Here is a 15,912-nt window from a genome sequence, read left to right as displayed (position 1 = left end):
CTCTTAAAATCTTAAACAGGCAAAAATGAAAGCGAGAACTCAAGTTTCACATTATTTGCAATTAAAGTATTCCAAGTGTCCTGTTTTACGCATAGCTCGTGCATTTATTTTTATGTGGTTTAAATGATCCCAGCATGCATTTCAGACACAGTGTTTTTAACGTCCCAATCCTACACGGCCAAGTCGAAATGATGCTTTAACGGGATACAAATAGGATAGATTTGTGAATAAACAGCTCTTTGCACTTAATGAAATGAAACAAGACTAAGGTAGGCGCGGTTTGTCAGGTTCAATGATACGAGTCCTTTTTAGCGTTAACAATAATTACAACTTAAACCAATTAGTAACTATTAGATAATATTTTTCCTCCGCGTGAAAATGTAATTGTATTTAACGTTCACTGCTGACGAAAACAACTCGTGAACGCGGGGCACCGTATACGCTTCTGCCGCAATTTAATTCAACTCAATAAAAGCAAGAGAGAAACGCAATTAAAATATTTCCAGCACAGTTCATTTAGTCCGATAATAACTGTTGTTAAAATAAAGCAATCTTTGGGAAAATAACCGCAGGAGGAATATGAATGTGAAAGAAATTAGATCTACAATTGCATATGTGTGCATAGCGCACAAAATGCCATTAGGGCGAAATCTAGAAAATGAAAACCATCCCACATCTAGGAAATAATAGCCGTGTTAATCCTGACTGTTAATTGTGATTGAGCTCTTACTTTATTTCTAAATTGAACTGCTTCGTGATAAAGACTCAATAGTGTCTTATCATTATGACCTCAGATGGGCCTTTAAACCTGTGATGCTCTATAACAGCAGCATCACTTTGCCACGGCAACTGAATAACCATTCCAATTTAACAAACGCCTCTTCGAAATACAAATGTTTATGATGCACTTAATATTTTTCGTCATATCTGGGGAAAAAAAGAAAATCATTTTGATATTGTTGTTATATCCTGCCTACCCGAGGTTGTGTCACAAAACACGACCTCGTGCCGTTAAAAGCCGCGACTTCAATGTCGCTTTATTTGATATCACCGAAAGCCCAACATGCTTTCTTGCTATTGAGATACACAAGAGCGCTTATTATTGATACGGCTTTGTATTTAGAAAATTGATTTTTATGCTACCCTCTAGCCACGTTGGGCTGCAGAGAAATATTTTTATGCGTGCTAAAACTGAAATAAGTACGTAATAAAACGATGATATATTAAATTCGTTTTCCTTGCTTTCAGTTTTTATTATGCACCATTTTTCATTTTTATTGAATTGAACGCGGAGAATCTTCCACTGTAGCTTCAGGCGAAAGAAGGTTAAATTATTTGCGCCAATCACACCGGCTTCTGCAAGACTGAAGGCAACCGATCTCTCTCCTGCTTCGCCCTTTATTTTTCGCACCCAACGGCTAGTGCACTTCAATGAAATCCACTTTCATTAGATTAAGCAAACGCATTGCCATATTTAAAGTTGCATGTTCCAGTACACTAGTTTTTGTTTTTCCAAACCACTAACTCGCCGCAACAGATTTAACAAATTGTGTTTTACACGTTATTCTGATCTGGCATCCTCATGGACATTAAAACTAGTCAAGTATATTTTTAAAGCACACTGATATATAGCCTATTTGGACTAGATCTTGAAAACATCATGCAATGAACATGACATTTAATCTTTTTGTAAGTGATAATACGACTATTCCGGCGTATTGCGCATATTATTCCCTACAGCACTGCTTTATTCGTCTAGGCGTGCAGCATTTTCATTTTACACTGTGAACTATAACAGTACAACAGCCCTGGCAAAAATAGAAGCGGCTTCTTTAAGAGAGGGGTGCGGGCGCAAAGCATTGTCTCTCCAGAAGTACGCGCGAGCCAATGAAGAGGCGCGTGACTGAGTTCGGGCAGAAGGGGTTTGTCTCACCTGCTCGAAATCACTTCAAGAGGCGCGCGAACAGGACATTTTCAGCTCGCTACAATTAATATGCACGTATCGGACAGTTAACACTTCACTTTAGATAACAGTGATGCGCGCAAGTCTGGGCCGTGCGCCTTTCCGATAGAACCTCTCCAGAAACGCGTCAGCTTCCTGCGTGACAACTTGGCAACTCGTCGGTCCGTGGATTTAACAGTAAACGCGGAGTCTTTCCACGGTCGACTTGATTTTAAGGTACCGTATCATGGAAATGAAAACAGGCCAAACGCAATGCATGGAAGTGTTGGATAATGCCGATTCGTGATGGAGTCACTGTGATCTCTGTTTCACTATTCTTTGGACAACAAATGGCAGCGAAATAATCTGCATGGGCACTTGCGCACTTCAATGAAGAATATCTGCTAGAAAATAAAAGTGCGTACATTGGGGAGTAAACGGCGTTGAAGTGTTAGGAGTGAAATATTGCAACCTGTGCGTAACGAACTAAACCGCGACGATGGAGCACACGGGAATCGAAGAGGTGAACCAGACCCACCAACAGCACGAGCCCATCAGCTTTGGAATAGATCAGATTCTCAATGGCTCGGACCAGCCGAACAGCTGCATGCTTCCGAGCCGAACCAGCGACACGGACTACCCGCTCGCGCCCAACGTGTACGCCAACGGCTACAACAGCATGTACAATCCGGCCTGTTCGATGGCGGCGAGTCTGGCAGGTTCCTACAATGTCAACATGAACATGAACGTTAGCATGAATATGAACGTTAACGTGAACTCAGGGAATGCAGGTGGTGTCATCCGCGTCCCCGCACACAGACCCATGCCACCTGCACCTCACCCGTCTGCCCCGCATCCACATAGCATCGCGGCGGGGATGCCCACAGTGCCCAGCATGGGTAGCCCCCCCAGCTTCACGTTTCCCTGGATGGAGAGCAGCAGAAGATTTGCAAAGGATCGATTGACTGGTAAGCCTTGTTATTTTCGCGTTGTATTGTATTCGTGGTACTCATAAAACTGCCATATAGTCATTGTGTGCGCGCCTGACTGACCAGCAGCGAGACATATAGTTTATTTGCTGAAATTAAAGATGATTGTGTGTCTCGATCAGTTCATAACAAGTAAATAGAGTAATTTGATGTGACATTTCCTCAGTTCAGCAAATCGGGCACCCTTGTGAGAATAATAAAAAAAAATGAAAAAATTAAACAAACAATATAGCTACAACATTACAGTTACTAGGCTGATAATGTCCGTGTTTACAATTCTGTATGGATTATAAAGTAACACAAAAACAAGATAAAATATACACATAAAAATGTGGCAAAGCCTTTTAGGTTTACCTTTAGTGTTACACTGCTTTATTTATCTCAATATTCCATTCCGTACCTCACAGTATATTTGCTTAACATGTGCCTACTATTATTATAACGCCTATTATTAGTATTATATCAATATATTATACCTACTATAATTAGTTCGAAACGGAAATAGATTGTATTTAGATGTTCATATTTTCCAGTGAAATATGTTGAAGTTAAAAATGATAAAATTCCTCCACCTTTATTTAAATTAGAAACAAATTTTGTTTGTATTTTTTATTATAGTTATTTATTTTACTTACGTTCAATTTAGGTTAACAACTTTTCTGTAGACCATCCAAATTTAAAACCACTTAGCCATAAATAAGGGATACTTGTTATTGTATAATAAAAAAATAAATATAAAAACATGCTTTAAGACTAGAATTTTAGGGATTTATAATCATAATTTTTATTTGGCTTTGCAGATGTTCCACGGCGCTCACAGAGCTGTAGGACCAACAATCTCGGCCTTTTATACTGAGTTGCTCAATAAAACACGCCTTTCAAAAACACAATTTCGTCCTATTAGTTGCATCTATTTGTTTTATGAAACCGGTTACGTCCATATTCTAGAGCAACTGTCTCTCTGGGCCTTCAGGACAAATGAATCACGATACAGTGGTAGCAGGGCACTAAGTGTTGCCTGTATGTCACAGCCAGTAGTGATGCGTAATGGCATGTTGACAAATCGTTTTAATCTACGAAAACGTAATACCAATAGAGATCAAAGAGAGCACAATTTTGGATAGGCCTAACATTTTCAAGTAGGAGGAAAACTGAAGTTAAGGATATATTTGTATTACACGGTTACAGAAAGAGGATTCATGGTGCTCGTTCTATTATTATTATTATTATTATTATCATCATTATTATTATAACAAATTGGCTATGCTAGTAAATAGCACATTAACTAACAATTATGAAAGATAATGAAAAATAATAACGCAGTGTTTGCGTTTATAGCAGTAGGCCTACTTCGTTTTTCACTTCGCCAGATCTCTTCTTCAAATGACGTCACTCGTAGTGAAATGAAAATGAAGAAGAATATGGATTTCTGGCCATTAAATATTCACAATTCCGCTCTATGCTCATTAATTATTCAAATGAGAAAATGATATATCAACTGCAAAAGCTCTTTTGTAAATATGCTTATCAATTTTACTCATAGTCACTTAGGGCCGTTCATTTATTTTATTTTATCTCTTCCGTGCTTTGAATGGCTGTGGCTGCAATGACTGCGGCATCTACTTCAGCTTTTTAAACTAAATACAATACATCTATTAATACAATACATATATAATAATTATTATTGTTGTTATATTAAATAATAATAATAATTATTACTAACAATAATAGAGGCCTATAGTCATCTTTTGATTATTTTAAGACGACGGTTTGCTGAACTAAAATCACAGAAAATGGAGCAAGCGCAATAAATAACAAATAACAATAAATGCATAAATACACAAATAAAAATGAGTCAAGTCTTGACTTTAGCAGGCTACTGCAACTTTAGCATGGTATTCATTTGCTTCCTTTCTTAAAGTAAGGCCACATGTCAGCCCCAATGCCCAAGTCCTTGCAAAAATACGATTTCCCCCCGACTATTTTCACCGTCATCTTAAATTGCATGTCTGCATTTCACCACAAGTGTCACAGCGTGTATAGGTGCACGAACAGGCCTGAGACTCGATACGCACTGCAGGCCGGACATATCATCCCGTATTGGGAGGCGATGAAAGGCTATACCACATGTTTTTTTGTTAATTGACTCCTTGGCAGTTTGCAAGTTTATAAAAATCCAGAAATGCATAAACAGATCAGTCGCTCTCAAGTCAATAAACACATGTGGGTTGGTGGTCGTGAACGCGCAAGGCATTGTCCCTTTGAAATGATCTTATTGCTCGGCTTGACTGTCTCCGTTAACATCACTGGCGACAACTGCGGGGCGCAGCGAGCTCTTTATATACCAAACTATTTGAATAGTTCATTTATTGAAAAAAACCCAAAAACTAGACTGGCACGAGAAGCACATCGTGCGATTTCCATCTACATCTAGGGCCGTAGGCTATTTCTCTCTCTCACACACGGGCACAGAGGCGTCCACCGATTTGACATCCCAGTTTATTCATCAATGGGTACATTTATTTTACAGTGCAGCATTACTGCTGGTGATAGGGGGGATATTGGGCAGAGCATCACAACAAGAAGCAGGTGATGGTCGTAATCTGATATCCCGGCCTTAGAGAAATTGGAAAATGAAATTGCATGTGGATGGCGCTCTATCTGAAATGACAATAATGATCTTTCCCACCCATAAATACAAATGATTATGAAACTGAGACGAGGCCACGTAGCCATGGTGACAGTGTCTAAAGGGAGAGACAATCGTCACTGGCGGCTCTCGAGCGCACGGTTTATGGCCTTTCCTGACAATTATTTTATTTTATTTGATATTTCAATTCCCAGCATGAGGGGAAATTTAAAGGCACATTCTGTTTTGCCTCAGCGCGCGTAAATAGCGACAAATGCCCATGTTATATTTCAATATCTCGCTTTGAATCCATTACATGTATATTTATTAGATTGCGACAAAGGTAATATTCGCAATGGGAAAGGCAGACGCTGTCGCATGAAGGTGATATCACGTATAACTGATTTTATTACTGTCCGCAAATTCTCTAAGGCAAGCTTTGATTTTTTGATGCGCTCACGATAAATTTTATTACACAGACATATCATTTAGAATTCCCTCCGCTGTCGAGAGAGAATACGGAGATTGTTTTGTTTCCAGTTGACCCACATATGTATTTTGCGGGGGAGTGAAGGCTTTCTGGAAAACACATTATTCGTTTTGTTTGCACATTTCCTACATAGTAAAAAAGGACGTCCTAATTTAAACAGCAAAAATAGAAAAACACAATTGGTAACACTTAACAATAAGGTCTCTTTTTTAAACATTATGCTTCAATAACTAACACGGACATTTACTAATTGTTCATTTACATAATAAAAGGCTACAAATGCAGTTGTTCATTATTGTTTGTTTGTTTGTTTGTTGTGCATTAAGTTAACAAACACAACATTTGTTTTTAAATATTTTCCTGTAGTTCAAATTGTGTAGCACCATAAATACAATATGTATTACTAAGTGTTAAAATGACATGTACCACGAATACTTACTGTTAGTGTATTGGTTATTGTTAGTTCACATTAATGTACTTAACAAGTGTGTATCCCATACCAATTTATCAATTAATTTTTATATATATATAATAATGTAGGCCAAGTAGAAATACCAAACGTTATCTGTGTGTTTAATTGATGTGGACTCAGACCGCCTGTCACTCAGGATCAGAGCTTTAATTAAAAGCAATCAATTTACAATCAAATCCAATTACACAGGAATGAAGAGTCTATGGGCTTAATCCAATCAGAAGAGTTTTTACATGCTTGTCCAATAAAAGATGGCAAATAAACTAGGTAGACATCGAGTGTCCTGATCCAAATAAAAACATATATAAATACCTACTAAGTACACCAATAAAATTAAACTGACTTTTATTGCGTGGTAATGCCATTTTTAAACTTCTTGTTTTTCTCCATTTATGACTGACTGTATCTGAGGAGACCCAAACAGATTAAACTTCAGCCTGGCCTCATATCAATCCTTGAGGAATCCCAGCATGACTAGTGTGAACTATTAAGACGTTCTTTTAAGAGTCACCGATTGCACGGCTCAGAATCTTAAATTACACAAGAGCGTGAATAAATGTAGTCGAGCACTGCGACTATAGCCAACAACAGACATTTACAGATCTCTAACATGGAATCTAAGCTCTGACCTGCCAAAGAGAGACTTTGCTCCCTGTTCTCACACATGAGCAGCCAACCATTGCAAGACTCAAGTTCAGATCAGCAACAAGAATCACATTACTCTAATAAAAACATCTCGGTGGAAGGTCACTCTCTTAGTTAAAACAGGTTTTCCGCAAGTTAGTCTTGGGTCTTCACAATCTTTTTATTTAATTTCATTCTTTCTTGACACGTTTTTGTAATGTCTCCCTTTTACTTTTGCTTTCTTTATACTTTATACAAAGATCCTGCGTACACATTTTTCTTGAAACGCTTCACCACAATTTTGTTTTCTCCAGCAACACTACAGCAAGCATTTAAATGCATAAACCGCATTTCTTATTTAGCAAATATGAGTACAGTTTTCCACACGCGAGTTTATCTTTATTCAGATGCAGATTTGCTCGTGTAACAGCAAACCCGCACAATGACACATTGACTGACCTGTCAATTATGATGCAGACAGACAACCAATAAAATGAACATTGTTATATACGTACCCAAAACGTCATGTCGGTTCTCATCTGCAATTCGAGCCCTTTCTAAGTTCCAGTTTGTTTCTGTTTAGTGGAGGAAAGACAGAAGGTTCTCGGTTAATGTTTGATGTCCACAGGGTTTTGTGCAGTCACACCGACAAGAATTATAACAAAACACTGTTGCTACACTCTTTACAAGCACGATACGGATATAATCCTCATAATCCACTGTTTATCTATTGCTATAATCCTTATTTACCTTTACACAGGGCAACATGTCAACGAACTGGCATTTGATGAGACTTTTAACCACCAACTGTTATTCACTCACTTGCAGCTCTGAAAACATTATTGAAATGAAAAAGCACAGTGAAAAATTCTAATAAATACAATGACTTGAGAATTCAAAAACCAAGACCTCTGTTTGTAAAACCATGAATAATGGATGAACAATACAGAAGGGCTGAATGAGAAATACCCTGTTTCCATTTCAGTGCTATTAGCATTTTGATTCATATAAAGCATAAATACAATTTGTCCATGTCTTTGCTAAAGTTTATGTGCGCCTATATCACAATAAAGATTATTGATTTCTTTCATTTACTTTTTGGAAGTAATAAAAAACATATTTTAGAAAGTACTTACATAGAGAGATCAGGTCAGGAAAGACCCATTTGGTATGTGTTTTGCTCAAATGGCCATAAATGTACTTGCAGATTCATAAAAGCCCTTCAGATAACAATAATGCCATTAAATTATAACCATAAAATGTGAATTTGTGCCCTATATATATATATATATATATTTCACAACATAGAATAATTACAATCCCAAATGACATTTTATCATTGAAATTGCTTTGAAATATATATGTTGATGAGTGGACAACAAATAGGCTTACATATTTTAAACTCCTTTATATTTTAATATTCAGGTATACTCACTTCCCACTTTTCAACAGCTGCTCTCTCGCCGTTCTCCGTGACACGAAGGATCGGCCATCCGTACCAGAACCGAACTCCGCCGAAACGGAAAAAGCCGCGCACGTCATTCAGTCGCGTGCAGATCTGTGAGCTGGAGAAACGCTTCCACCGGCAGAAATACCTGGCGTCAGCGGAGCGCGCGACGCTCGCCAAAGCCCTCAAAATGACAGATGCTCAGGTCAAAACCTGGTTCCAGAACAGAAGAACAAAATGGAGGTGCGTTAAAGAACTGCATTCATCATCTGGAAAACATATATTTTGAAGACAAATAACTTAATTAAAAAATGTATGTGCAAGATCATTTGTACAAATCACGTTTCTTTATGGTGATATCACGTTTTAATTGTGTTATAGTTAGCACATGTGTATTTTTTAAATAAGCATTTAATCAAAACACACCAACAACAACTGTTTGATTGATATGAATTGAAATGCACAAAAAAGATTTGTATTGACATTTTAATGTTTTTTTTTTTGTAAATTAACTTCTCATGTAGGCCATAATAGAGGTTATTTTGTCACTTTTATAGTCTGTTGAACTCTTTTCCACTATCAATAACCATAAATAGAAATGATCTTGGGATGTTCTTAAAATCACACCATGTCAATAAAATTAGAAGCCTGCAATATAATAAAACTCTCAAATCTCTAATTTTAGTCCGTAACTTGGTGCTTCAGATCTGATTTCGCTTTCTTGCCTGCAATAAATGTGACTATTTTCCAATTGCAGCTAATTTAGTCAGGAATGAGTTTAAGCAAGCAGGGCATTCAGGGCCTACTGGAAAAATCCTACTGTTCCTACTGCTGATGTTTGCATTTTATTTGTTTATTTATTTTACATTGGACACCAATTGTCTTGACCAAGCAGAAATGTTCAAGCTCTTAAAAGGCTCTATGGAAACTTGCTGCCCATGCACTACAGAGCCCATATACTTCTGAATAATTGAGAGCATGTCCATTCTTTCCCCATAATCTACTCAACCTTTTGCTGTTGGCTCTTTTGGAGCAAATAAGTGCCCAATCTAATTAAGAGCAGGGCTTACTTACCTTTGGTTTTACCAACAGGCTGCAGTAGCAGACAAGAGCTTGCTGGACGTGATTTATTTATAATGAAGCTGAGTCATGGCCTTTAACAAATAAAAATTTATTATGGTTGGTTCTGTATGCCTACTCATCAATATTTATGGGGCTCTACTTAATTCAACAATTATCTGGATCTGTTGAAAGCTGCTGGGAAATATTCATTAGCACGGTCGCTTCCCAGGATTGTTGAATTTGCGATGCTTTTAGATGGTCTCTCAGGAACGAGATGCTGGTAAATCTTACATCAGACCTGGGCGCTTGCGTCAACACTAAAAATGTATACACGTGTCTCTGGTAAATTTGAAAATCTGTTGACTGAAAAATACAGCAAGATTTTAATAAATACAAACAATATTATTTAATGTGACAGAATCTAACCTAACTCTAAAGGTTAAATCACCCAAATATTAAATTGTGTCATCATTTACTCACCCTCAGGTTGTTCCAAACCTTTGTTCAGTTAAACACAAAGAAAGATATTTGTAAGAATGTTTCAGTTCTGTGACATCGTATCTTGTTTTTTTGTTCTATTGAACACAAAGTGAAATATTTTGAAGAATTGAGGAAAACAAAAATACCGGGGAACCTATCACAGTGATAGTTCACCCAAAAATAAAAATTCTGTCATCATTTGCTCGCCCTATTGTCATTTCAAACCTGTTTGACTTTCTTTCTTCTGCGGATCACAAAAGAAGAAGTTGTTACAAAATATCTTCTTTTGAAAGTCATGAAGTGTAAATGATGACAGAATTTTCATTTTTGGGTGAACTACCACTTTAGGGGAATAACTACACAATTATAGATTTTTTATTTCCCGTTATGATTGGCAGCATATTATTAATGTGACACTTGCTAGGCTAATACTTCAAACTTAAAATGTACTTCACACAAATGTTATGAATACTGCAGGCGCAATCAAAACATGCGAAAAAATGCCTAGAAATGAAACCATTGCTCCTTTTAATTTGAAGGCTTTTCAGTTTTGTAATGATGTACAATTTTCAACCGTAGTCTAGAAAGACACTTTGAAAATGAAGGATGTATTTGCGTGTCGATCGTACGGGTAACAAGCCTGTGATCAAATGAGGCGAGTGCAATCGCATTACACATTACAGTGATGCATTTAGCGGTGACGTGTGGCTAATGGACGCCAGGCGGCAGGTATGGAGCAACAATTTAGGCCCTCGTTGTGGATACATTTTGTCATGGAGGATAAAGTAATAAAGACAATTTCATAAATCACAGAGTGCCCTCTGAAATGTGAATTATTTTTATGATAAACGTATATTGAACACCCTGTAATTTGTCGTTTACCTCTTTTAGATTTTGGATTCAATTTGTTGTTTAATGCATTTTTGTACATATTTTAAAGGGGGAAAGTACTTTAAAATGAAATTAAATACAATTTTGCCTCTGATTCTAAGTTTTAATAATCACATCAGACCAAGTCACTGTAACAGAAAACACTTAAAAGCATATTTTAATGGTGAACTAAAAATATTGTGAACATAGATATCACTAAAAGTGCACGTGGGAGGCAACATCCCCCCCATTAAACCAGCTGCTCCACATACGAGGACTGTAATATTCACATCTGCTCTTGTTTACATCCAAGGTATTATTAAACGTAAAGGACCATTAACATTCACATGTTTCATTCAAATTGACATTAGTCATATAGTTCTTTTTCATAAAGGCACAACGTCTCTGTAGTGTACGCTCAGATCTCTCGTGGTAATTAAAACCAGCCTAGGACCAGCACTAGATCAACACGTTAGATGACATTATCCGCTTTCATTTTCAAAAAGAGAGTCCCCGTCACCGCACATTATGTTGACGTCTATCATGTCTCCGTTGACAGGAGGCAGACGGCGGAGGAGAGGGAGGCCGAGAGGCAGCAGGCCAATCGTCTGATGCTGCAGTTACAACAGGAAGCCTTTCAGAAGACCCTGAGTCAACCTCTACAACAAGACCCTCTCTGCCTACACAATTCTTCGCTTTACGCCCTGCAGAACTTACAGCCGTGGGCCGAAGAAAACAAGGTGACCTCCGTCACCTCAGTGGCATCTGTGGTGTGACCCACACCTGTCTTGTGTGCTGTTTAAAATGAGGATTTTATAGTCCGGGTAACATTATACAAATCCCAATTAGAACTTAATTTGGGTGGATCTCTGACATTTGGACTCATTTTAGGAACATCTGTATGAAAAAAACACATGCCTTTTTGTGGAACATTAAGAGATCTCACTTTTTTAACCTATTTTTTTCCAGTCATGAATGGAAAAAGTCAATTTCAGTGATTTTTTTGATAGGATCAGCGATAGAACAGATTTAACCGAACTGTATTTTTGTGTACTTGTTATTATACTTATTTAAATCTCGGCATGGAACGTGAAAGCCTAATATATTCCCAGTTACAATGGAATCAAAATATGCAATTCCACTTGACGTTTACATTCCCACATACATCTGATTGGTCATTTACTCGTCCCTTACGCTACGTTTTCGTTCCTCTTTTCTTCAGCTACCCATCTAAGAGAGGGAGGGGTTATGTCCTCTCCAACCCAAAACCGCAAAGCTGTCTGATGAATTTCATCCATCAAGATGGCTGTTTGTCTACGTGCCATTTGGCATCAAGGAGACTGACTCAACCCCAGACTCGTTCATTCTTGTTCCTTTTATTTGTGTTTTTTTGAACTTTGTAAGATGTGTTTGTGATGCATGTTCTCTACATTTCGTGTACGAAGAGATGGACTTAATACTGTTAATTCTGTCGAGCTGGAGTCCTTCGTAAACACGCATTTTGGAAGCAATTACGGAGGCACTCTTTCATCGATGTGACAAGTAGAAGTGTTTTATATTAAAAAGAATTGTGACTTATAAATTGAGTATAATTTTTCTATTTAGGTTTGTGTTTCCTACTGTATAAAGTTATCTTAAAGGTGAAATGTTTCATTTTTAAGCCACTACCATCACGAAACAGAAAGGCAAACATCTGACATTGGTCAGACAAATACTTAATCCCGCCCCAAAGCCATGACATTGGTCAAGCCAATGTTGCTATGTCTGGCTGGTTAAAATGCTTAAGTTTTGATAGCACCACAGAGGCAAAAATGTTTACGCTCTACAGGGAAATCAACCTACAAATAGCTTGCTTATAGTCGTCTCTGTGTTAAGCCGAGATGCACGTGAAACAAAACATGCGTGACCTTTAATTTCCCCTCCGACATTTACATACTTCATCATTCAGTGTAAACATTTAATATCCTGCCAGAGAAAAAACAGTTTGTATAAAAAACAAGTTCCTGACACGTATTTCACAGACATTCATCACCCATGTCCATCCAGACACTGCATGGGCGTAAACAACTGATGGAATCTCTGAGAGCCAGGACAGCAGTCAAAACAGGAGTTTCCTCATTGGTTAGCACAGAAGAGTGTTATCAGGGTAACTGAGGGAGCGGACGTGGAATCGTGGCAGTTTTATTCGCTGTAAATGAGCCCTTACGTACCGTTCCACACATGGCTGCATCTCCCAGGAAATGCTGAAGAGGTAAACGGATTACAGCTCTTCACGGCCTGTGGCGCTTAGAAAAGATCCAGCGGTTGCACACGACGCATATGGGCTGAGAAAAAAACTTAATTTGGGAGAATCTAAATTATTACAATAGTAAAGGGACAGTTCCCAAAAATATAAATTCTGTCATCATTTATTCACCCTCACGTCGTTGAAAACCCATCTATGACTCTTTATTTTTTTGGGGAACACAAAAAAATATATTTTAAGAAATGTGTCCATGCAATGGAAGTCAATGGGGGCCAGTGTTGTTTGGTTCCCATCATTCTTCAAAATGTCTTCTTTTTGCGTTCTGCAGAAGAAAGGAAGTCATATTTCTGCTGAATTTGAACAATATTCAATATATAAACTATAATTGTCACTCTTACAAACCTAAACAAAATGTTTTGTTTTCTATCCTGAACTAAATATTGCTGGAAAACAAAATTACAAAATTAGACATTAGTTATAATACAATTATTTTAAGGCGTAATTTCTGTTTTATACATTTAACCAATCTAATCAAGACAATGTTTTTAATTTGTTTACCCCAGGCAGGTAAACACCGCTATAATATATATTTTTCCATATCAAGCTTTGAAATGTTTCAGTAAAATGAAATTAGTTGTCTGGTTTTAGCCATGGCGCTCCTGGTTTGTTTAGACAAGTTTGATGCCATCTCGCCTGGTTAAGATCTTGGCAGTGTTAGCCGGTTGCTACGGTGACACCTCATCTACCCTCATTTCCTCTGCCAGTCATCTTACTGCTTTCATCTTGCTGTCTATTTTGCAACATGACTTCGCTCATTTCGCTGAAATTCCTTTCAGCGTCTGTTTTGGAAGCTCTTCATTGTGTTTGGCCGCAGGTGCTCCAAGCTTCTCTTTCTTCTCCTGATGGCCCTTTATGTTTTTTTATCCTATCTATCTCAACTTATCCAATAAAATGTTGCCGCACAAGATGAGCAAGAAGCAGAGGTTAAAGCACCACACTTCCTATCTCGCTCCATGTTTCTAGACAGGCTCCTGTTTATCTCACAGACGCTACAGACAAATATGAGTTATATGGCTTCCATTGTTCTTCTTTATATCTGTGCTTTTTTTAGATTGCATCAGATGTCAAACAGAGATGTTACACATTTCCAAACACTAACAGAGGGATAAGCGCAAAGAAAAATTCACATGATGATATAAACAAGACTAGCAAGGCACTTCAGGCTGCCATAATAAGGAAACAATGACACAGAAAATGCAAATATAATAATCCATGCATATTACTTTTTCCAGTCAAACTTTTTAGAGATTCAATTTGCCAAAAATAGTACTGCCATTCATTTTTTTATGTCAGCATAATGGCATTTATTCACACTGTCTGTAGTGTCTAGTCACTTCCAAAAGCAAAAAAAGAAAATGTCAACAACATCAGCTAACATGGGAAACAACAGGAAATCTGTGGAACAATCTTGTCCCGAGTATTGTTCCGTCAAACCCGTCAGCAGAGGAAAGCAAAGAGAAAAACATCAGATATACCTGTAGTGTTATTGACAGATCTAAAATGCTGATCCACTCACCTGCACACGTCTGTTGAAATCAGATGATTTCTTTCAGGAAGAGATACAGGTCTGTGAAGTCCTCACCCTTATAGCGAGAAAAACATTAAAGAAGTCGATGTTTCATCATTGCAGTGGTACTTATACATTGGCCTTGGTTTGGTTAGGTTAAGAAATGTGGTCCTCTATTAAATCTAAACCATTTTAAATAGATAATAATCATGTGAATTCAATGCTTAAGCAAATACTGTTCAATTAAATTTTATTATTATGTACTATTGTGTACTGCAAAACTTCTCAAATTTAGAAAATACAGTAGTATTACTATTAGGTGATGAAATTTGGCTGACGATTAATTGTCTAATAAATAATTGCGATTATGCCGATTAATTGTCTGTTTAAAGGCTTTGACAATTTTAACGATTCATTCAAATAAATGTATACAATGAAAACAATACATTTAGAAATGTGAACATTCTATAAATATCTCCGTTCCCTATAGTGTGACCTTAACAGATAAAACTGAGATATGAGGATGATGTGATCCTGCTGTGTGGATGCAGCAAATCTGGAATCACTTTAATAAAACTCATAAACACAAAAAGTACAAATCTGATAAAACTCAAATGATGAAGTAATGTCATTCGAACGTAACAGTGAGAGGACGGTGGATGTAAAATGCTGTAGAGGATTTGCAATCATTGTGGTTATCTGAAATAATTGATTATGTCAAATAATTGCGATGAGATGATTATTAAATAATTGTGACAGCAATATAACTATTTATAATAGACTGTAAGATTCCAAGATAGGACCGTGTTTTTAAATCTTGCTATAATATTACAGACTGCCTGAGTATTTACAACAGTTTGTCAGTTTAGTAAATATACTACAAAACACTACAGTATACATTTACTAATTGTAATACATCTCAGCATATAACAAATGACTACAGTTTATTATAGTAAATTTTAAAGTAAACAACACTATTTGTTCACGTGGGATTGGCATATTTTAAAACCAACCACCATGCTTTAGATATAGGCGTTGGCCATTAAAAAGCCATAACAGTCCACTACTACATTAAATCTTAATTCGGGTCCCACA

The 15,912-nt window shown here is 37.2% G+C and overlaps 1 protein-coding gene across 4 annotated transcripts; it reads left to right on the top strand.

Annotated features, from left to right (window-relative positions):
- Positions 1-1,886: 1,886 nt before the first annotated feature.
- On the top strand, positions 1,887-12,648 carry tlx2 (T cell leukemia homeobox 2; the record flags this gene model as incomplete). 4 transcript variants are annotated; one of them, XM_079479307.1, is made up of 4 exons in its annotated part: positions 1,887-2,910; positions 8,599-8,836; positions 11,565-11,745; positions 12,228-12,648. In XM_079479307.1, the coding sequence occupies exons 1-4, from the start codon at positions 2,442-2,444 to the stop codon at positions 12,237-12,239; spliced, it is 900 nt and encodes a 299-aa protein (XP_079335433.1). In that variant the 5' UTR covers positions 1,887-2,441. The 4 variants fall into 4 exon arrangements, with proteins under 4 accessions (XP_079335433.1, XP_079335432.1, XP_079335431.1 ...); XM_079479305.1 differs by having other exon boundaries at positions 1,916-2,910; positions 8,572-8,836; XM_079479306.1 differs by lacking the exon at positions 12,228-12,648 and having other exon boundaries at positions 11,565-11,781.
- Between the last annotated feature and the right edge of the window lie 3,264 nt (positions 12,649-15,912).

The sequence above is a fragment of the Barbatula barbatula genome, assembly GCF_947034865.1.
Source record: "Barbatula barbatula genome assembly, chromosome: 18".
NCBI classification, from domain to species: domain Eukaryota; kingdom Metazoa; phylum Chordata; class Actinopteri; order Cypriniformes; family Nemacheilidae; genus Barbatula; species Barbatula barbatula.
The sequence above is the reverse complement of the archived record's forward strand: the minus strand, read 5'-3'. Positions and strand labels throughout refer to the sequence as shown.